The 22,837-nt window shown below is 39.7% G+C and overlaps 1 protein-coding gene across 9 annotated transcripts in view; it reads right to left on the reverse strand.

The window, feature by feature from the left end:
* Positions 1 to 22,837, reverse strand: part of Il1rap (interleukin 1 receptor accessory protein) — a 136,534-nt gene that overhangs the window by 49,319 nt on the left and 64,378 nt on the right. For all 9 annotated transcript variants that reach the window (XR_010055935.1, XR_010055934.1, XR_010055936.1 and 6 more), the window contains 1 exon segment: positions 2,749 to 3,034. Coding sequence is in view for 5 of the 9 variants with exons in the window: in XM_063270311.1 (XP_063126381.1) it covers positions 2,749 to 3,034 (286 nt within the window). In the remaining 4 variants the exon portion in view is untranslated.

Consider the following 22,837-nt stretch of genomic DNA (forward strand, 5'->3'; position numbering starts at 1 on the left):
TTTGTTGTTTTTACAGCATCAGACTTTTAAAAAGAAGAACACAAGGCAATCCACAATCTAATATGTCTAGCCAGTGTTATCGCAGTCAGGAAAATAGGGAGTTTAGTAGAAAAAACAAACAAAACAGTCATAAAGAAAACTATTACATAGTTTTCGAGATTGTTGTATGTACCTACCAGCAATTGTGAAAGGCAAAAGTCAGCCCAGAAAATATCTTAGAGCGAGTGGGAAGCATGGTTTGTCAAGACCAAGCCACATTTCTGTCAAGCTCCACTCCACTCCATCATATCCTGCACTTACACATAAGGCCTCCTATACAGGGAGTAGCTTAAATATTCCTTAATCAAATGTATTGTAATTCAAAACTATCTGAGTATATTACAACTGTCATCTATAATCTTAGTAAAATATAACTTCACTTGAATATGAGAATATGTGCAATAAAATATAGGGAAATGAATCTAACTCCAAAGCCTTAAACACGCCAGAACCTATCTAGTAGTTTGAATGAGAATGACCTCATAGCTTCATACATTTACATGTTTGGCCCCAGTTGATAGACGTATTTGGGTAGGATTAAGAAGTGAGACCTTGTTGGTGGAAGTGTGTCAATGGGGGTAAACTTTGAGGTTCTAAAAGCCCATATCATTCTGAGCTTTCTGTCTCATGGTTATCATCTCAAAATAGGAAATCTCAGCCACTGAATCACCATGATGTCTTCATGCCCTGTTGTCCTGGTCTTCACCTTGACAGTCACAGACTCTCTGGAACTGTGAGCCCCAAATTAAATGTGTGCTTTTATAAGTTGCCTTGGTCATGTGTTTTACCAGAGCAATAGGAAAGTAACTAGACAGAAGTTAGTATGAGATAGAGGCTATTGTTATGACAGGTAAGGCCAGGCTGTTCGGTGGAAGGATGTGGAATCTTTTGGGATTCTGGGAAAGGAAAGCTATTGAATGCTATAAGCAGGGCTTACTAGTCCATTCTAATCAGAGCTGCAAGTACAGTCAGTGGAAGATCATTATAGGTTCTGTCACCCTAGGTGCATGGCAGAGACATCAGCAGTAGCAGGTGCACGGCAAGGACAAATGCCAGGCAGACAGGGAATGGCTCCTTACCAAGGATTAGCCAGTGTTCACATGGGAAATGTGAAAGGATTAACAATTGTTAAAGATGAAAAAGAGCTCAAAGAACATGGATCCTGCTCTTCCACAGTATAGAGAGAGATGCCAAAGCTATAGCTTGGTACACAACTTGTCTTAGTGCACTGAGTGCCTTTGCTAAGAAGTAGCAAAGCTTTTATTCTTCTGTCTCTCACCCGATATTCTTTCCAATGCAACCAGCATTATGACCTCTCTTACAGCATTTTCGGTCATAGATAGTAAGAACATGAAAATCTGATGCCCATTAAGTGTCTTCCAATAATATTATTATTGGATGATAGCCTCAAAGGAGACTTCCCTTACTACATGAATTCTCCAAAGGTCCAATGATCCAAAGAAATTTATTTTGGAAGAGAGCAGAGAATCTTTTCACCTAATAAGAAAACATACATTTACCAAAACTTTGTTTTAAGTCTTTGTCAAAGAGATAACCTCCATAACAGATAAAGGAAATAGGCTTACTAATTATTAAAGGATGAAATGTGTTGATAGCCTCCATTAATTCAAATGTTAAGTTTTTAGCTCACAGAAACTCAGGGCTGGACTATCCTTGGAAATCAAGCCTATAAAGATATTAAAGCAAATGAAGTCATATTCATGGACCTTCATCCAAGACAGCTGCTTCATTATAAGTAAAGGGTAGGACACAGAGGCCGGAGAGGATGAAAAGAGTGAAGAGAATATGGGTATATGTAAGTCACGCACTGGGAATGAAACCCACCCTGCCAAATATATTCTCAAACTTATAGTGTCCAAAACTGATACCGATATCCTTAATAAAGAGTGTGAAATTGTGTTAAATGAAAAAAATTAACCAACCAACCAACCAACAAACAAAAAAATCCATGTCCTATATGTGATTTAGAAAACAAATTATTGCTTGGTAGCAAAAGGGGACTGTGAGAGCTTGCCCAGTCATGGATTTAGGTATTATTTTTAGCAAACATCTGCACTGATATGTAGAAAAGAAAATGGACACTTAAATGGAATTAACAAGAAAGGCCCATAAATGTTTTAAAAACAATGATGGAGTTGGTAAGCTTTAGTTGGCTGTTTTAGGGTATAGTTTTGGATTCCAACAGCCACAGTATTCACTTGCTTCTGAGAATTTTGGTTGAAAATGTAAAAGCACTGTGCTAAATATATTGATGTATCCCAAACAATCTTTCTTCTATAAACATACTCTGAGTATGTTGTCTCTGCCAGGTACTTTAAAAGACAAATTAAGCATAACAGATATGAATATGCTCTTCATTGTTCATTTACTAGGGAAAAATGCTTCCAGGAAGGCAAATGTGTAGGCAGGATCCAGGGCCATGGAAAGAAGGCAATAAACCAAACCACATCTTCAGACAACATTGCTTTATATATCACTTCTTAAAAGGAACTGCCCTTGAAGAATATTCTCAGAGACAGAACCTCTCTGCGTACCACCTCCTTCCTCCCATTTCAGCTGGGCCATCGAGGTAAGGTATAACCCATCTAAAAGTGTTCAACCCCTTCCCAGTTGCCATGGTATCAGCATTTAAATAATACCCTAGGGACTGCAAGGACAAGGAAAAGTCAAAGCTGAGAAGCAGCCTACCTCAACATGCAGGTGTAATTGCCCGTGTCATTGAGGAGGGTGGGCCGGAACCAGAGCACATCTTTCTCCTTACTGATGCGATTCTCTGGAAGGCGGAAATTAATGGGCTCCTCCAGGTCCCGGTCTTGCCTGGTCCAGTACCAGATCAGGGTAAGTCCAGAGGAATGGGCAGTGCTGTAGTTGTACTTCAAGAAGTGTTCAAAGAGGGGGCACTTGATGCGAGCTGGCTCATCTTCAAACACTTGGATTTGTCGCATGGTATCTAGTCCCCAGTCATCACAGCGTTCTGGGAAAAAGCAAAAAGAAAGGGTGGATAAGCCATTTCAAAGAACACTCCAGAACACTATTTGACCTTTTCTAGGGTCCTCTTTCTTCAGCCATTTTCAATAATCTCCCTCTGATAAATATACACAATAAACATGCAATGTGAAGGAATTACTGACCCCAGTCCGTTACCCTTTTGTGTTGTATCTTTTGGTGCCAGCTATCTGTGTCTTGGTACTGTGAAATCCTCCAGGGACTAGAGAATGTTTCTCTTTTAAAGAAGACATGGCTTTATTGAACCCTGGACTTAAAAAGATCTAGATGATGAAGTCATAACTGGAAAGTCAACTCGTGTCTAGATGGACAGAAGACTCCTAGTTTTTACCAGGACTCCTGTTTGTGAGGCCTGACCTGTACTTTTCAGCAAAAGATAATGTATGCCACAAACTCATTGTAAGAAGATAAAATGAAGCAGGTGAATGAATGAAAACATATTTTGTTAAGTGATGAATTCAATAAACCCAAAGCATTAATCCTCTTTTAAAACATTTACATTTTGTGGAACAAATCTTTAAAATTCAGTGTATTTTACATTGTATACCTCAAGCTGGCCTGGCCATGCATGTCAATCTACTGTGCAAACAGAACTGCAGAACCTGGGGGTGGGGGTGGGGGTATCTACCTTATTTTATACTAAAAAGTATTCAGGAAAAAAAAGATGTAATAATTACTTTTGTTTTCCCAAGAGTGACATCAGAATGGTGTAATACAGAAGGTACCATAAAGATACAAAAAGATTTCCAGAGGTGATAAGGGTCCTGTGAGGACCAGCCAAACCACTGGACAGTTTAATTTATTTCTTGTATTACTAATAGTCGTGTGTGTGTGTGTGTGTGTGTGTGTGTGTGTGTGTGTGTGTGTGTGTAAAAATATACATACATGATGTCATATGTTTAAATACATAAAATACATACAAAATTTAAACTTCGAATGTTTCCTTACATTCCCATTTACATCTAAAATTTCCATTTTATTTATAATAAATGAAAATAAGGTTTCTTAAAAAAATCATATTATAACCAATGATATTTTAAAATAAAATAGTAGCCATGAATATGAAAGACATCATAGAAGTTCGAATGAGAATAGACCCTATAGGTTCATATGTCTGAAATCTTGGTTTCTAGTTGGTGTCACTATTTGGGAAGGATTAACAGATGTGACCTTGTAAAGGGAGGTATATCACTGGGGGAGAGCTTTGAGGTTTGAAAGACTGATATAATTCCCAGCTTACTCTCTGCTTCATGAGTTTCTCCTCTTTCGTGAACTCTAATCTTCACAACCACAAGCCCAAGTAAGTGTTTTCTTTTCAAAGTTGTTTTGGTTGTGTTGTTTCAGAAATAGAAATAGAAACACAAAAAAGACAGACCTCTACCATGATAACACTAAAGTGGTGATCAAGGAAGCTCAGGTAAAAGATAGATGTGGGAAGATCTCTAGGAGTTAGGGGCCAGTCTGGTACACATAGAAAGTTCCAGACCAGACAGAGCTGCATAGTGACTTCCAATTTTAAAAGGAAATCCAGGAAGACAGTAAAAGATGGAAATACCTCATTTATCCAAAACATCAAGGTCAGGTACATGCTTATTTTACTAAAACAAATTTGTAGAGTCAATGGACTATCTAACCACTGATATTCCACTGATGTTTTTCACAGAAATCAAAAAAAAAAATACATTTGCAAAAGTGTTGTGGAAGCACAGAAAACCCTAAATATCTACAGAAATCCTGAGGAGAAGAATAAAGCTGGAGGTAACAGCACATTAGATGTCAAGTTATACTGTAGAGCTGTGGTAAAAGGAGGGCACAAAAATAGACAGGTGGATCAATAAAGGAGATGGAGGGCTACAAAATCAGTACCATCTGGATTTTTGACAAAGATGACAAAAATACACAAGAAAGATGCCATCTTCAACAAATGGTGCTGGAATAACTTGATATTAGAAGAATGTCACTAACTACTTCTCTTTCCCGGAAGCTCCTAGTGGATAAGTCGGGAGTGCACTTTAAGACACAGACAGGAAAGCGCTTTCTAAGCAGGACTCTGATCACTCAGGATGTAATCCAGCAGTTGAGAAGTGGATCTCCCCGGCTACAGAAAGAGGACTCTTCAGGCTCCATGTTAGGTCACTCAGCTAAGGTTGTCTGCCTTGACTCCTGGGAGCCTTCACCATCGCTGGGCTCTGAACTTCCTAGAGATTCCTCCAACTCCTCTACCCCCAGCAGCTGCAGGTTTCCATTCATTTTCCTGACCTTCTGACCCTTTCTCCTTTCCTGAAGCCAGGCAGGACCCCCCTCTTCCCCAGTGGAGGGATAAGAACACAGACCCACCCACAAAACATTTTGACCCAAAATTTGCTGTCTAAAAGAAATGCAGGAACAAAATGGAGCAGAGACTGAAGGAATGGCTGACGAATGACTGGCCCAACTTGGGACCCATCCCATGGGTAAGCACCAATCCCTGACACTTAATGATACTCCATTATGCTTGCACACAGGAGTCTAGCATAACCGTCCTCTGAGAGGCTTCACCCAGCAGTCAATGGAAAGAGATGCAGAGACTCACAAACATTAGATGAACTCTTTGGGAAGAGTTGGGGAAGGACTGAAGGCCCTGAAGGGGATAGGAACTGCATGTGAAGACAAACAGAGTCGATTAACCCAGACCTTTGAGAGCTCTCAGAGACTGAACCATGAACCAAAGAGCATATACAGTCTGGCCCATGGCTCCTGGAATATGCGTAGAAGGTGTGAAGCTCAGTCTCCATGTGGTTTCCTCAACAACTAGGGCAGAGACTATCCCTAAAGCTGTAGCCTGACTGTGGAATCTGTCCCTCAACGGAGCCGTCTTGTCTGACCTGTCTTGTCTGGCGTCAGTGGGAGAAGGTGAGCCTAATGCTGCAAAGACTTGATACTCTGGGTTGAGGGGATACTCAGGGGCGCTCATCCTCTCAGAGTAGAAGAGACGGGGAAATGAGAGAGGTATTCAGTGAGGGGGGGCAAAGAGAAGCATTTGGGATGTAAACAAGCAAGCAAACAAAGAAATAAAAGTGAATCTCATGTAATTAACAGTCTTGTCCATCAAAGAAGACTACTGATTGAGTGGAGAGGCAACCCACAGAATCAGAGAAGCCAATTGCCAACTATACACCAAACAAAAGCTTAGAGTCTAGAATATAAAAAACTGGAACTGACCGGGAAAGTTCCTCTATGCTGGCTAGCTCCTACAGTGTTGGAATGGGCTATAAAGGCCACTGAAGCAGAAAAATCATCAATGGCTTCATTCGGTGGTAGACTTTGCCTGATAGAATACTGATCTGCCCAGAAAGATCTATCTATTCATCAAATAGAGCAATGCATGCTATGAGGGTAACCACTTTCTGATTCGATTTTTGGCCTGTTCTACTGTAAAGAATTCATGCCTTGTACTGTAAACCCACTTAGTCAAAATACTGTGGCTGGGGAGGTCATATCCTTGGTGGAGGATGACTTACTATGGCTGCTGTGCAAAATATAGTTTCGATTTGTTTTATAAATATTTGTGTTTCTCTATACTAGAGCTGCTTTCAATGTGATCAGAGAAGCTTGTTTTTTTGTTTGTTTTCTGTTTAGTTGTTGATGTTGCTTTGCAGTACTCAGCAGTCCACACAGAGACTCCTAAATAGTCAAGATACTAGGAATAATGACTATTGAGTGTTCAGTCCTATCAGCAATCTTCCGATACGTAACATTCAGAGAACATAAGATTAGTCGGGGCAGAGAATATCACAGGGCTTCAAACAGCTGCCTTCTTGACATGACTTGGCTGTTGTACTCATGAATTCATGAACAACAGCAGTGGTTACAAGACATGAAATAGATGAGGTCAATTGACATTCCAGCACAGGTTTGAGAAGTTCTCATGAAGTCCCACCCCTCTGTAAGCAGCTATTGGAAGTAATGGCTGCAAAGGGAGGAGTCTTCTTCAAGGGTGTGGTCACTGGAAGATGGTCCACACACCCAGGCACATTTGATTATCACTTACTGGACTCACTGGGTTAGAAAAAATAGGCATGAAGGTGGGTCGGGGCATGTTGAGGGCCTTCCAGAGGGGTTGGAGAGAGGAGTAAGAGGTGGAGATGACCACGATATTGTATACATGAAAAAAAAATCACTATAGTGTAAATTAAGTAATAATCCGATCACTTCCTTTTTAACTCTTCACACATCTCACTTTTAATCACATGCACAGGCGATGTAGCTGTACTTACATAAGTAAGCTTTTTTATTTTTAAAAAATGTTTTTATTAATTACTTGAGAATTTGATCATGCTCATCCGCCTCCAACATACCTCCCACATCCTCTCCTACCTCCCTATCCACCCAACTTCAAGTTCTCTCCCCCCTCACTCTTCCCTCTCCCAATCTAACCACATTTGTTTTCATTTTTGAAGTTGTATTAATTATAATATCCTCACATTACTTGAATGTTACTATTTTATGGCACTTAAATTTTTTTTTCATTAAGACATCTTCCTGTACAATTTCCTCAAAGTGTGAAAGATACTTTTTCTGGAATGATTAATTAGGATTATGATATATGCCATCTAAATGATATATATCAACTTTATAAGAAATTTGTAAATATGAAATTACATTGAATTCAAGTATTTTCTAAAAATATTCTATTCATGTTTATTTTTTGTGTAAAAGTATTTTCCCTCCATGTATGTATGTGCGACAGAGGACAGAAGATGTTGAATTCCCCAGAACTGGAATCACAGAAAGCTGGGAGGCACAGTGGGCTTACTGGGAATTGAATCTCGGTCGCTGGAAGAACAGTCCTCAAATCCTATCTCCATAAACTGAAGCATCTGCTTCTGAGGGAAGGGGAAGATCATAGATGGCAGCCATCTTTTATATATCACCACTTAGGATGCTTTTTCTGAAAAGCTAAATGTTACACAAGTTTTAAACTGCTTCTTTGAGATACTTTTATGTTTACCTATCTTAATGTAAAAATTATTTTTAATCATCATTTGACAGCTCTCAAAGTAGTCTTCAAAAGCAGTCTGTACTCTTTTTCTCCTCTGCATTGTACACCTCTGCAACGGGAAGCTATGATTTATTCGACTGAGACTGCGATTTCCATCCCCTTGAATCTGGGCTAATCCTGATATTTATATGAAGATACAATGCAGCCATAGACCTGATGACTTTAGAACATTTTTGTCTTCTTGTTAGCCTCTTACTACCATAAGAATAAATCTGGTTCAAATCAGAGCTGAAGTGTGCACCAAGTTGTGTACATATGGGCCACATCTAAAAGGACAGCTGTCTGGCTAAGTCCCAAACCTACAATTGCCCAAAGCCAGGCCAGAGTGAATGCCCCCAGGCAACCTACAGACTCATGAGCACAGCCACATATGTAACAGTTAAGGTGAAGACTTGTCATAAAAGTTCAGGATTATTCCATGAACTGTTTGCAGCAGTAACTAACAGCCAACATGACTCTGTCAACAATTATTTTACTTTTGACAAAAGCCAAGAATTACATCTATCTATCTCAGAAAAAAAGGAAAAAATATTTGACTTCTAAATAGTTCTCCAGGAAATTACATGCAGTACTTTTCAAGACTCAACGATGAGTGACTTTTATTAACTCTGCTTTTTGTAGTCAACATCAAGAAAGAACTGAAAAGTTCAAAGGCTTTTTTACATCAATATGCATTTATGATAACTGTATAATAGTACTTTTTAAAAAACATTTATTCACATTCATTAATTACATTTTCATTAGGGCTGTGAAGTTTCAGAATAAGTTCATTTAGTTTACAGAAATTTACAACAGCTTCTCTGATATACTTAACAGTTTGAATATGGGAGCCCAATTCCATTTCTTTCTCAAGCTCCACTAAGACAAAAATATTTTTCCAAGACATGATCCAGAGTATCAACAAGAATAAGAGAAATGGCTATGTCAATATTAAAGGAAGAGAAACTAACCAATTTAGCAGATTTCAAAACACAAACCGTAAGCCAACAAGGAAATGTTGGGGAACAAACTGAACTGCAATCCTGAATACAGCCAAGACCTAGAAACTGTCAGCAGCAGTACAAAGAGTTCTGTTCACCCTACATACCCACCCTCCTCCTCACATATTATAGACATTTCAAGTAAGAGAAGGCATGTGACTTACTTGGGTCAATACACAAATGCCACTTGTGGTGGGTGTTTTAATGACTAGGTTGTATTTCATCAAGCTCTCTTCTGTCTTGTGAAATACGACACAGAGACTGAGCCTCCCTTGTTCAGGCCCCTCCATGCAATGCAGAAGGTCTTCTCAGTCATAGAGATTGAGATTTTCTCATTGCCACTACCATCACTATATTCTAACCTGGAAAATGAATCAGTGACTCCAAACACTAAAGAGATTCTGCTTGTGTGGGGAGTGGCAAAATAAGAAGGCTTAGATGAAAACTATCAATGAAAGTTAAAACTATCAATGAAGATTATATCCTCTGATCCATTTCCACTTTCCTCACTGAGCACCATTCAACACTCAGCTCCAAGGTAGGGGCATCCACATCATTTATTTTTAAGATAGGGCGGTTACTATTGCTCTGGTTGGACATGGGGCTTGCCATAGAGAACAGAGATCTGCTCGCCTCTGCTCCCCAGTACTGGGATTGAAGAAATGTCCACCATGATTAGCTGTCACTCAGACTTTTGGATGAGCCCCAAGCAGGAAAACGAAAGAATCTTTGGTAAAAGGCCAAATATTTGAACTTGGGGGCTCTTGAATTCACTGTCCAGTCACATCGCCCAAAGGAGAGTTCCAAAATTAAACTTAACATTCACATTTAAATTTCTAATCAGCTTCTTAAATGTAATTATAAAATCCAGGAAGATTCTGAGAAAATTCTGTATAAATATACTTCTCAGTGACACAAGTAAATGAATTTGAGAAAACTAAGATTATCCAAGGAGAACATTTGAGAAGGTATTGTGATTCTTATCTTAGAGAGGTAAGGAGCCAGTCATAGTCCTGCAGAACAAGGCCCTGTAACAGAGGAATATTCAGGGACATAAAGGCTAACTAAAATTCTCGCATAACTGCCAATGTAAAACTGTAATAGATGGTTTGTTTGGAAGGTAAAATTAAGGTTTTTCCTAAAAGGTAAAGTTAAAACAAGGGAGAATGTATAGAAAATAAACACTGAAATTAGAAAGACAGTCAAGGAAGCGCAGCATTTCATGATACAAACCACAAAAGGAAAGCAATCAAAGAGAAAGAAGAAAACTTTCAATTAAATCACTCAAAGGAAAAAGTTCCAGGGTGGAAATACGGAAGATCCTGATGCAGAGGGCCCTATCATTATGCCAAGTGTGCCTCGCCACAGGCAGGGAAAATAGATCTACAGCAGCCAGGGATCCTGAAGACATTAGCATGAAAGATATATTTCCATAAACTACAAGAAAGGATGAATGAAAAATCTGCACACTAAAGTTACGTCAGACATAAAAGCGCTAGAGAAGCCTCCACGCTGCAAGTGAAGACGAGAAGATCCATAGTAGGCATAGGGGAAGAGAAAGGGTTTCCAGTGCTGTCTCTAACCCTAACGCACGATCAAGCACTAAGGTCAAATTTGCAGACAGATAACAACACTTACATGTGATTCCCCATGCTCTGTATCAGAAAGCCTGTGGAGTATGCACGATATGAAAGTGAAAGAAAATACAAAGGAAAACCCAGGATCAGGATTGGGGGATTCAATTTAAGTGAGCAGAGTAACAATCTGCAATGGGCTGGAAAGATCTCAGGATAACAACCTTGTGGCAGAGTTCAGCGAAGACCAATTCAGACAGTGGAAATCAACAATAAGGAAAAGTAATCAAGTGTCTGACAGATTACAGTGACATTATCACTGTAAAAAAGAGAAAAAAAAGTTTTCAGAAAAGCAAGAAAAAGCAAAAAAAAAAGCAAGAAAAATATTAAGAGAAGACAATTTAGAGCACATGGAAAATACAATTAATAAATTCAAGCATTAGAAAAGTAACCTAAGAATAATTTATTACAATGTAAAGTCACATGGTTTGAATGGCTGTTGGCTGTTGATTTAACTAAATATACAAGGGTATTGAGTAATGAGGAATAGGTAGGAAAAATTGGGAAGATAGAAAGTGAAAAAAGATAACTTTTATTTTATTATGACAATAAAAATAGAATGCATTGGGTTGAGTAAGAAGATGGCAATATACATAAATTGATTAGCAAAATATAGAAGGAACAAAGCTGAAGAAAGAAATGAAATGTTTAAAAGTATCTTTGAGCAGGGCAACTGGTAGGATAGGAAATGTCATAAAATGTCTTACAATTATTGACTTAAAATAACTGATTTTCTGTAAGGTTTGAAAAGTTAGAATAATGAAAAGGATGGAAAGAAGAAAGGAAGGACGTAATGAAGGAAGGAGGGAAGGAGGGACTGGAGGAAGGGAAGTAGGGAAGGAGGGAGGGGTGATGGCAAGGAGGGATCCAGGAAAGATATGTTACCTAATACAACTGACAAAGCCTTCACCAGTGTCAAATAATTTGAAAGGCACATAATGTTTTTAGAAAATGTCTTCATTTTATGTTTTAATTGTGTTCATGTGAATTGATTTAACAGTCAGTTCACTGTTCGGTTATAAAGTACATAATTGAAAAGACAGAGAGACAGAAGGTTAGAACAGCTGACAGAGGCTGGAACGTCACCATGGTACGTCTATTGTCTGGATGAACTTAGGAACCACAGACTTGTGCTTCCTAAAGGCACCCACTGTCTACTGACGCTTCCACAGGCAGCTGAATTTAAGCTCTGCTTTCAACACAAATAGGTGGTAAAGCCAAGACCCTTACATGAAGATCATCCTTGGTGGGATGCCTGGCAGTGTATGTTTCAAAAAATAAAAGAATTTACAGACAGACATAGTGGGTCAGCAATTACAAGCTTTATTCAGAAGGGGAGGTGAAAATACAGAAGCGGAATGACTTTGACGAGTGAAAGGCTGCTGCACACTGGGGAAGGTTAAGTAGCTTCTTTGACCAATTTCATAATAATGAGTGATGCTAACCATATTCAAATTGTTCATGCATTCACCTCGTATTAGAAGTTTTGTAGTTATATTGCCAGTAGTGAGGTGGCTATAGTGAAGTTACGCATGTCCAGGAGTGTCCTGCACATAGCTTTGAAGCTCTCAGAGTATTCATGGGAGTAGAATGCTTTCATTAGGGTGTTGGCCATTGTCCCTGATCCCTCACTCCAGACTCAGCCACTGATTCTTACTTCACACAGACCCATTCTACAATCTATCTCATTCACAGAGCCCCACCAACAGATCACTGGACCATCTTTGGGAAATTGGAGAGAAACAGAACACCTTGCTGAAAGTAAATTATAACTTCATTAGCGATACTCTTTAATATTATAACCTGGCACTTTGGCGCCTGCAGGTCTTTACAGCCATTAGTAAAGATTGATAGGAAGGAGATAGGAGAAAAGGAGAGCCAGCATAAAATCTCAGTCACAGACAGACACACAGGCAGATGAATATCAGGTGGATCTTGGGAATCACAGTGTGGCCTGTAGGGATAGATGCTTCTCAATACTGTGTCCTCCCAGGTCCATGGGAAGGTCATACATGCCTAAATCTTAGGATTAGAGCATGTGATTTGGTCTAGGCAAGGAAATAAGGGTACAAGTAATGTGTTTGAAACACCATCCATAATCTTTGAGGCTTCCTCTAGCCCTATATGCATATTTTTAAAACAGAAAAACATCAATAAAACAACTTTTTAATTGAAATATAATTACATAATTTCTCCCCACCCTCTCTCATGTATCCCCCTTGCTTCCTTCCAAAAGCATGGCTTCTTTTTCTTTAGTTAAAATATATGTATGAACAAGTACATACATATGTCTAAAAACATAAATATAACCTTTTCAATATGTTTACTATTACCTGTATCCGTATGATTTCAGGGCTGTCCAATTGATGTTGGATAACCAACTATGGGGCTCATTCCCAGGTAGGAATATTTCTCCCATTCTTGGCATTTCTTAATTGCCTATGCGTATGCCTTTGCCTCCAGGGTTCCATGAGCTTTCTCTCTTCCGTATTAGCCTGTCTTCTTTGGGTTATGTTAGGTAGGCACATTGCCAAGACTTCATGGGTATAGCTTCTAGGCCATTTCTAGAAGATACTCTCAAAGAAGACTGCATGGTTCTCTGGCTCTTAAAGTCTTTCTTTTCCCTCTTTCATGATGTTCCCGGAGGCTTAGGTACAAGAGTTAGACAGCAAATGTATAAATGAGGTTGGGCATCCGAGGAATACTTGTTCTCTGTCTTTTGACCAACTGCAGTTTTCTGTAATGATCTAATAGAGAATCATCCCAAAAATGGGATCCTGTATCCCTACAACTTGGAGTAGAGCTTCCCAGGGATGTGATCTTAATCTTTCAAGGAACTTTGACATAAGAGGAGTAAAGACATTAAAAAAAAATCTCTACCGTATTAAGACTTGAGATTTATCACAAAACCCAACATCACCTATCATGACTAATGTGGAGAGTTTTGTTTCCTCGCATAAATATATCAAGAACAAATATTTCAAAGAGTATTTGCTGCCAATAGCTTCTCAAGGAATAGTCAGATTTGGTGCCTACCTCCCCTCATAGTGGATTTTGTGTGGCTTGAGCTTACTTAGATCTTATACACATAGTCAGAGACACAGTTAGTTCATATGTGCAAATTCCCTGTTATGTCCAGAAAACCCTGGGGGTTGTCGTTGTTCTTGTTAGTCATCCACCACTTCTGCTTCTTTCACTCTTTCTGCTTCCTCTTCCGTGAAAATCACTTTGCCTTGGCAGGAGAATGTTTGATAAAGATGTCCCATTTGGGGCTGAGAACTCTACAGAAGAGTCATTGCTAATTCATAGCCACCAGGAGAGAGGGAGGTTTAGTTTTCACTAAGGGTATGATCAATTGTGCTCCAGTGCATGGATATACACACGAGACTACATGGTCAGCACAGATTGGACTCAATGGGCTTTTTGAAAAAGAAAAAGAGAGAACACAAAAGGTGAAGGGCAAGAAGAGGGTAGATTTGTGATGAGTGAGGGAAGGGAAGTTAATCTGATCAAAATACAATGTATGGAATTTTCAAAGAATGAATATATATAAAAGTAATCAGAAAATAATATTTATTGAAGGTCTCCACATGCCGACCTCTAAATAAAAACTCTAAACCAAGACTCCAGTCATTTAATATATTTTTGACTAAAGTACATGTAATTTATTTTTAAAGGGAGAAGACATAACTGTATCTGTTTGGTGTCTCCGTTGTATTATATTTCATATGAGTAAGACTGTAAAGTGAACTAGACTCCTTTCCCACGGGGACTGAGAACATACTTATCAGTATTCATAAACATTAGTGAAAATGCTTTTATTGTTGAGCTTTTCCTTTGGGATATGTATCCATTTGAAATTTACTCTGTGAATGTTTAAGTTTTTCTACCTGAGGATATTTTTTCGGGGCATTTTTAAAATTATTCAATGAACAAATAAAAATGAAATCTATAGCAACAGGCTGTAAATGTTGTGTATGTAATACCAAATTAATTATAAAATTCACTCCAGGCCCAGGCAGGGAAAGGCTGTTGTGTAAATAAAGTCATTTCTGATACTAGAAAAGAGAACAGATCAAATTACTGGTCTAGTGAGCTATTTTTCCTTGAAAACGCCTTTTCTTATACACTTTGCTCCACAGTAGAAGTCCTGTCTAAATTGGCCCTTCATCTTGAGGGAGACACAAAAAAATCATCATTTCTCTCAGTCAAAGGGTTTCTTAAGGCTGAGCCTGGGTGACACACAGGAGTAATGGAAAAGCTGGGCAAAGCCAAGTCACTGGAAAATCCAGCCCACGCTCCTGAGAGCAATTAGCATTTATATAGCAGGGTATACATTTTAACTAATTAATCTCACAACACCCTCTTGGGCCTCATGCCCATTCCCACATTACATGCCAGGAAATGGAGACAGAGAGATTCACAGGCTTCCTTTTGCCTGAGTGGTAGCACAAATAAGAGCGCCCTGAACGTCGATCCGGGACACTTGTTCCGTATCTCTGCACACACATTCAAAGCAGGAAATTTCCCATAGGAAAGCTCTTCATATATTTGTATTTATGAAATATTTATGGAGAACCTGCTGGGGCACTGAGCTGAGCTCTGAGGCATCTGAGAATGCAGGATGCGAAGACACAGAAAAGCAAGAACAAAGATCTGCTTTGTGGAAGGCGTATGACAGAATTACATTCCACATGGACATCATCTCCACATAAAATTTACTTCTGATGTGACCTCAGATAAAATGCTTCCTTTCATCTCAGTTTCTGCACATATAACTTAGCTATACAGCAACAGACCTGAGGAAAATGTGTGTGTGTGTGTGTGTGTGTGTGTGTGTGTGTGTGTGTGTGCCTTTGATATAACAGACAGATGAGGAGGTAAATGAACTTAAAGAGAGTAAACTTTAACCCTCGATTATAGAACGTTCAGCCCATGATTTTGTGGATGCTTTTGCTGTGGGTTTCTGTGGTGGACGAGGCACCTCCAAATCCCAGAAACCAGAAAGAAACAGAGAAAGGACAGGGCCAGGGTTCCAATATTTCCATCCATTCCCAGAGGAACCTAAATTCCTCTCACTGGGATCCACCCTTAAAAGATCCACAGTGTTCCAGGATCACAGGCTGGTGGAAGCCCTCAAGGCTCAGTTTTGGAGAACATTCAAGATTCTAACTACAGCAATATATTAGCTTAATCTACCAGACAAATTTGAATTAGTGCTAGCTCCTAATGAAGTTACTAGCCTTAATAAAGCTAGGACTGTTATAAAAATTATACAAATGAACTAATGTAAGAGGCTGCTTTTGCTAAAACACAGTGCCTCTCCCCTCAAGCTTGCCTCTTAATGAGCATCTCAAAGCAGGTTAGAAGTTTGGCATCTATGCCATTATCTTGAACCTGTGTTAGAATCAATTTCAGAAAAGATTTTTGCTCAACCCTACGAGATACATATTAACCATGTATCCATCTTATTAATGGTGATATAACATTGATTTGTCCTAAATCTACTTAACCTCTCTTATCCGCCTTTTATGGTGAAATCACCTAGAAAAGAGGAAGTGCAGTGCTTTCAAGACTTAAAGAATGGTGAGCCTTGAAAGTACACCACTGCAGGATGAGACTGTCCCACAGAGAATAATTGCTTCGTGACAGGAACTGAGGTTTAACTTTTAAGCAGGAACATCAGCTCCTGACGGTAAGACACTGGATTGCTCCATAAGGCAATATGACCCGAAGACCTTGTGGAACTAGATAATAAGCAACAAGAGCAATGTGGAAAGAAGGCTACTTCACTACGTATACTTTCCATGCCACTCCAACTGTCTTTCTATTAAAGCTGAGGGTCAGTACTTCTGAAGACACTACTCCCCTTATCTTCCAATATAACTATATGGAAGACTAAATTAACTGCTGGATTTCACCATTACCATTCTATTCAGCTTTTAGAGTGAAAGGTCAGACCTCATTTACTGGAACACACTCAAATCAGAGGCCTTTCTCTCTTATCCCTCTTATAATATTAAGTTAAAAATAACATCTAAAAATAAGCTTGGTATTATATGGTTCTGTTATTGTATATTATGAAAAAGACAGAGTACAGGATGGTGGTGGTAATGCTGAGTCTACATTGGGATTATTATCAATCTGTTGATTAGATCACCTTGGAAATCTCGCCATCAGAATCTTCTAGTACTGCTATTGTGAAGAGAAGTCAGAGAGTAACTGAAAGGAAAGGGCTGGCTCTACATTCATCCTGGTAGTTTGCTTAATTTTGTAATTTCGAATGATATGCGTAATTCAAGGTGCAAGCCAATGGTAAGGCAGCCACCTCCATTGAGCATGATAAACATCATGAACACATCAATGAGTACTGGAAGGTTGGTGTAACAAATATGAGAATTTCAGAATGAAAACAACAGGTCACCCAACAAATCAGGCTTGCGGCAGAGACAAAGCCTCAGAGTTGGGGAATTAAAGACATGATTCATAGGCAGGCTCTGACACCTAATGGCTTTATTCATTAATAGCTAAACCGTGTGCTGAGCATTCCCACCATGTATATACTAAATCCGAGTGTTACAGTAAATCTCATCAGCACTACAAAGACACACTAAAACTCAGTACCAGGTAAGTGGCAAGAAACAGTGTGTGTGTGTGTGTGTGTGTGTGTGTGTGTGTGTGTGTGTGCATTAGCATGTTAGAGATTGACAAGTCAATGTGACATGTGGTAAGATGGGAGGGTATGCTGGAAAATATCATCCTGAGTGAGCTAACCCAATCACAGAAAGACATACATGGTATGCACTCATTGATAAGTGGCTATTAGCCCAAATACTTGAATTACCCTAGATGCCTAGAACAAATGAAACTCAAGACGGATGATCAAAATGTGAATGCTTCACTCCTTCTTTAAAAGGGGAACAAGAATACCCTTGGCAGGGAAGAGAGAGGCAAAGATTAAAACAGAGACTGAAGGAACACCCATTCAGAGCCTGCCCCACATGTGGCCCATACATATACAGCCATCCAATTAGACAAGATGGATGAAGCAAAGAAGTGCAGCCCAACAGGAGCCGGATGTAGATCGCTCCTGAGAGACACAGCCAGAATACAGCAAATACAGAGGTGAATGCCAGCAGCAAACCACTGAACTGAGAATAGGACCCCCGTTGAAGGAATCAGAGAAAGAACTGGAAGAGCTTGAAGGGGCTCGAGACCTCATATGTACAACAATGCCAAGCAACCAGAGCTTCCAGGGACTAAGCCACTACCTAAAGACTACACATGGACTGACCCTGGACTCTGACCTCATAGGTAGCACTGAATATCCTAGTAAGAGCACCAGTGGAAGGGGAAGCGCTGGGTCCTGCTAAGACTGAACCCCCAGTGAACTAGACTGTTGGGGGGGAGGGCGGCAATGGGGGGAGGATGGGGAGGGGAACACTCATAAGGAAGGGGAGCGGGGAGGGGGATGTTTGCCCGGAAACAGGGAAAGGGAATAACACTCGAAATGTATATAAGAAATACTCAAGTTAATAAAAAAAAAAGATGGAAGGGTATGGGGATGGTAGAGGAAACAGGAAAAGTGAAGCAGAGGTAACCAATACTAGCAATGATAGCCAGGATAGTCGTTGAGTCCAGTGATGTCTCCCGACTCCTCTCTCATCAAGGCTATAAAGCATTAATGATATGGATGACTGCATGAATCTTCTGTATACTGGGAAGTTTCTAGCTACAATTGTTTAAGTACTAGTTAAAGTTAACCTGTGAATTGTCATTTTTACTTGTGGCAGATCTCCAGGTCTGTGGCAGATCCTGTTTCTCCATGTCTCATCTACTGCACTTCTGTGGCAACATTTCCCCTACTTTTAGACTTTCAGAATTTTAAGGTTGACTCACAGCTACTCAGAATAAGGGTGACATTTCCCAGCTTGCCATCCATTTACATGTGATGAGGAAAGTAGGTTCCAGCCAATGGGATGTCTGAAAGTATCCTAGGGTAGAGACTTTTCTTGAGAGACACTAATATATGGAAAAAATTCTGCAGCTCCTGCTATAAGAGTCCTTATTTCTATCTGCTTGGGACATGGACATGGGAGTGGCAGTTCCGTCATAGGTCCATAGAATGGATGTCACACTCTAAAGTTGCTGAAACGAGGCAGGATTTTGCACAATTATACAGCTCTTTTGCCAGTCGTGAATTTTCTTCCTGTAATTTTTCCATGAACAACAAACACTTTTCTATTGTGCTCTTTGAATACCCTACTCAAAGATTTGACCTTGACTTACCAGTGTCTCAGGAGCCCAACCATATTGAAGACTTCAGACCCCATTGGAATCTAATGGCAACAAAATTTTCATTTTAAAGATGCTGTGCTGATCCTTGGCCTCATTACAGTGGGAAGCTCATCCACGTGAACACACCCTTTGGGTCTCCTCACTGGTGGCTGATTTATCATCACTAATATTGAGGTCTCCCTACACTTGCTAGAGTGAGTAAGCAAACAACTCTTAAGGCTTTATCTCTCCTGTGGGGCTATATCTCTTTCATTAATATTTAGATTTAAAAAATGTTTCTCCTTTAAATATTTAAAGTACCTAGGTGTTTTACTATCACTGTCTTATAGTAGGAAAAATTTTAAACATTTCACGAATCACATGCATAGAGAATATGATATGTGATATGTGGTAAAATCTTAAAACTTAGATATTATTTATTTGAGAGGGAGTAGAAGAAAGATCTCGAATAGTGGTATACAAATTGCCCCTAAATTTTTTTCTATTTGTCAACCAAACCATCAGAAGGGAAGAGATGAAAGTGAGAGGCGGGAGAGGAGCTGAGGGGCTGCGAGCATCCATCATCCATCGTCGTGTCACTTAGGCTCTTCAACAGTCCTGGGCTAATAACTTGGCAGATGGCTTTCCTGGACCAGATAATTAGAAATACCTTACTCCCACCAAAAAATGGGGGAATTTTCTTGATTGAGTAATTTGAAGAAAATAGAAAATAGCCCTGGGCAGATGATAGCAGATGATAAGATTTGCCAGATATGGGAACGATGCCAGACTCAGGAAAAGGCGCAGGCTAGGGAGGGAAAGCCACAAGACACCCTTCAGACAGTTAGAGACTGCTCCTGAACAAGCCGGCTGCAAAGGTACACTGATCCTCCGTGTAACACCAGCTATTTCTCTTTACACTCTTCTAATGGCTGTCGTTTCTTATCAATTGGAAGTGGCAGCCTTGTCTGATTCAAAGAAAAAGCCCAGTAAATGTGATTAGCAGTCAAACATGAAAACAAACAGAAAGGGAAGACAAGGAGGGGAAACAGAGAAAAGGAATACTTACATGCAGATCAAAGGAGAACTACCATTTATGATGTTTAAATATGAACTGCAGTAACTAACACCTGAAGTCATAGAATGAAGTTATCTGCAGGTTCTCTCAGAGTCCTGGTCTTTCAGAGTCCCTGCTACTATGCAGTCAACACACACATAAGGATATCTAAAAATTTTTCATTTGATTTCAAGTTGAGGGGCCTCCCTAACTTGGTGAGTACAAATGACACTTTCTTGCAGCTTTTTTTTTTTTTCTGGCAGAGAACTTCTAACAACCTTGGATCCTAGAGCACCAGGGGTCTAGATGAGCCACTCAAGGTCTCCAGGCTTTCTTGTAATAGCTGCAAAATCAATTCACAGATGGTTTTGAAGCACAAGGAAACCTCAGACTTTAATATCCATAAAGGGCCCAGAGCCACCCTGCCTGCAGTCCTGCATAATAAGTAGGAAGTTGGAACAGATTGTATGATGGTACCTAGAACAGCTCTATGGCTCCCATCACAGAAGCGGCAGAGGTTAGCAGGCCAGAGAATGCACTAACAGTGTGGTACCATGGCTCCATTATTTTCTTTACAAAAATTACTGTAACGAGTATCTTTGCATGGCTTAAAGGAATGCCTTTCTTTGCAGAGCTGTTGTGACAATACACAAAATGGCTTATGTCAAGTGTGGCACAGTACACTAGGGAGCTTCTAAGCAGTCATTAGCTGGGCTTTGCACTTCTTTTGTTCTCTCCCTGGCAATCTTTTCTAATCCCCTATTAAGATGTGAAGATCCAATTACGACTCCAGTGGACGCATCGAGCAGCATCAAGTCCACTCTGTGTATGTCTAGTATGATATGAGATTTATTCCAGAGCTTATGTGTAAATCAAAAGTCCAGAAAAAATGGAGTTTGCCTTCAAATTTCCTTCAAGAAACAAATTATGTGCATTGAAGGTAATGATATTTCATGTTAATGTTGATTCCCTGTATAAAGGGGTTGTCAATATAGAGCTAGCATCTAGCTCCAACAGGATACCTCTAATATCCCATCCACAGATGAAATAAATACACTCAAGGGAGATGCTTTAACAGTGCAACAATATGTACCAAAGCTGGGGAAGGACAAACTAAGGCCTTCACATCCTCAAAACACTGTCCTTTTGAAGGGAACTCAGCCAAGTCTCAGACAACCTCTATTCTCTTCTTCATTCTATTTCTTCTTAACCCACATGGCATGTGTGAATAAGTTAATGCTCCATGTGTAAATGCTCCAATGTCTTCCCTTTCGAAGACAAAATGTGACAACCATTTGCAGCATGGTTAGCAGAGAGCCAGTCACATGGGCCTTGAGGTGAACATTGGTACCTACTTCTCTCTTCATTCCAAACTTGGAACAGCCAATTTCAAACTAACTTTCCATAACTGCTACTGTTGGTTAATTTATGTTGACTGAGCAGTGACAACATGCTTGAGAGGGTAGGATTACAAAGGAGCTTGAAAAATACTTATAGAAGTCTTATTATTTTACAAATAGGTTACAAGCTTCTGAGTTAGCCCAGACTTACGAGGTAGCTAATTTGATGTCAAAACATAACTAACTTGCTAGAGGCCAAAATTGAATCTTTCATTTTTCACCACAAATTTGATAGTAGAAGTTTTAAATATATACCAAAGTAAACATTCTTAGTTTATGCTGGAATAGGGTACTCACTGTACAATTTCATTCAAAAATAGTAGGCAAAAGTCAAGTGTGGATGTGGAATGCATCTGCTAATCCCAGTACTTGAATGTGGAAGGAGGAAGCTAAAGAGTTCAATGTTATCCTCAGTTAGCTAGTGAATGTGCGGCCAACCTGGGTGAAATAAGACCCTGTCTACTAAAAGAGAGGGAGACAGTAGAGATAGGGTTCAGTGGTTAAGGGCATTTACTGCTCTAGTAGAGGATCCAGGTTCAGGACCACCTACAATGACCACTGGCTTCCATAGGTACTTTTCACACATGTGCACATACCCACACACAGACTCACAGACAGTCACATAACTAAAAATAAAAATGAATGCCAGACAAGGTTGTATATGTCCTTAGTCCCAGGCAAGGAGGATCTCTGACAAGTTGAGCCAGACATAAAGAGTTCTAGGCCAGCCAAGAAGAGACAGCAAAATCCTGTATCCAACAAAACAAAGCCCAACTGATCTAAATAAAAGGGACATCTTTAAAACTTCCATAACATAGCTGATATACACAAATGCTGTTAGTGGACTGTAGGCCATAACTTAAATCTTTATTTGATCACACTGCCTAAGGACAAGTCCTTATCCCTAGTTACCAAGCTGAAACATTGATTGCTGGGTCCTTACCATGCTTCCCATAAAGAAGGATACAGAAATTGTGTCTGCTCACATTAAAACTACAAGAACAAACAAGGAAGCTAATGAAAGCACCTGTCATACTGAGGTGTGAATAGCGCTGAGTGAGATCAGAAATGAGTTCACTTGTCACTCGGAGTGTGGTAAGAACTTATAGTTTGGCCTACCATTGTACGGAGTTTTACTAATTCAGATACTGAGACCTTGAAAGACTTGAAAGATAAAGAGAAAAGAATGTGAATTATCTTGTAAGTCTGCTTTTGAATTTGTATAAGTTTTAGGGCTGCATAGCTAAAACACTGAAAATGAAGATTGGAGTTTTAAGGTATGGCAGGCAGGCTGACGACCAACACACTCAGAAAGGTACCTCAGGTACAACCCAACAGCAGAATGGAAACTGAACGTCCTCCAGTTATCTATGTCTTCATAG

This window comes from Rattus norvegicus, chromosome 11 (genome assembly GCF_036323735.1).
Source record: "Rattus norvegicus strain BN/NHsdMcwi chromosome 11, GRCr8, whole genome shotgun sequence".
Lineage (NCBI taxonomy): Eukaryota > Metazoa > Chordata > Mammalia > Rodentia > Muridae > Rattus > Rattus norvegicus.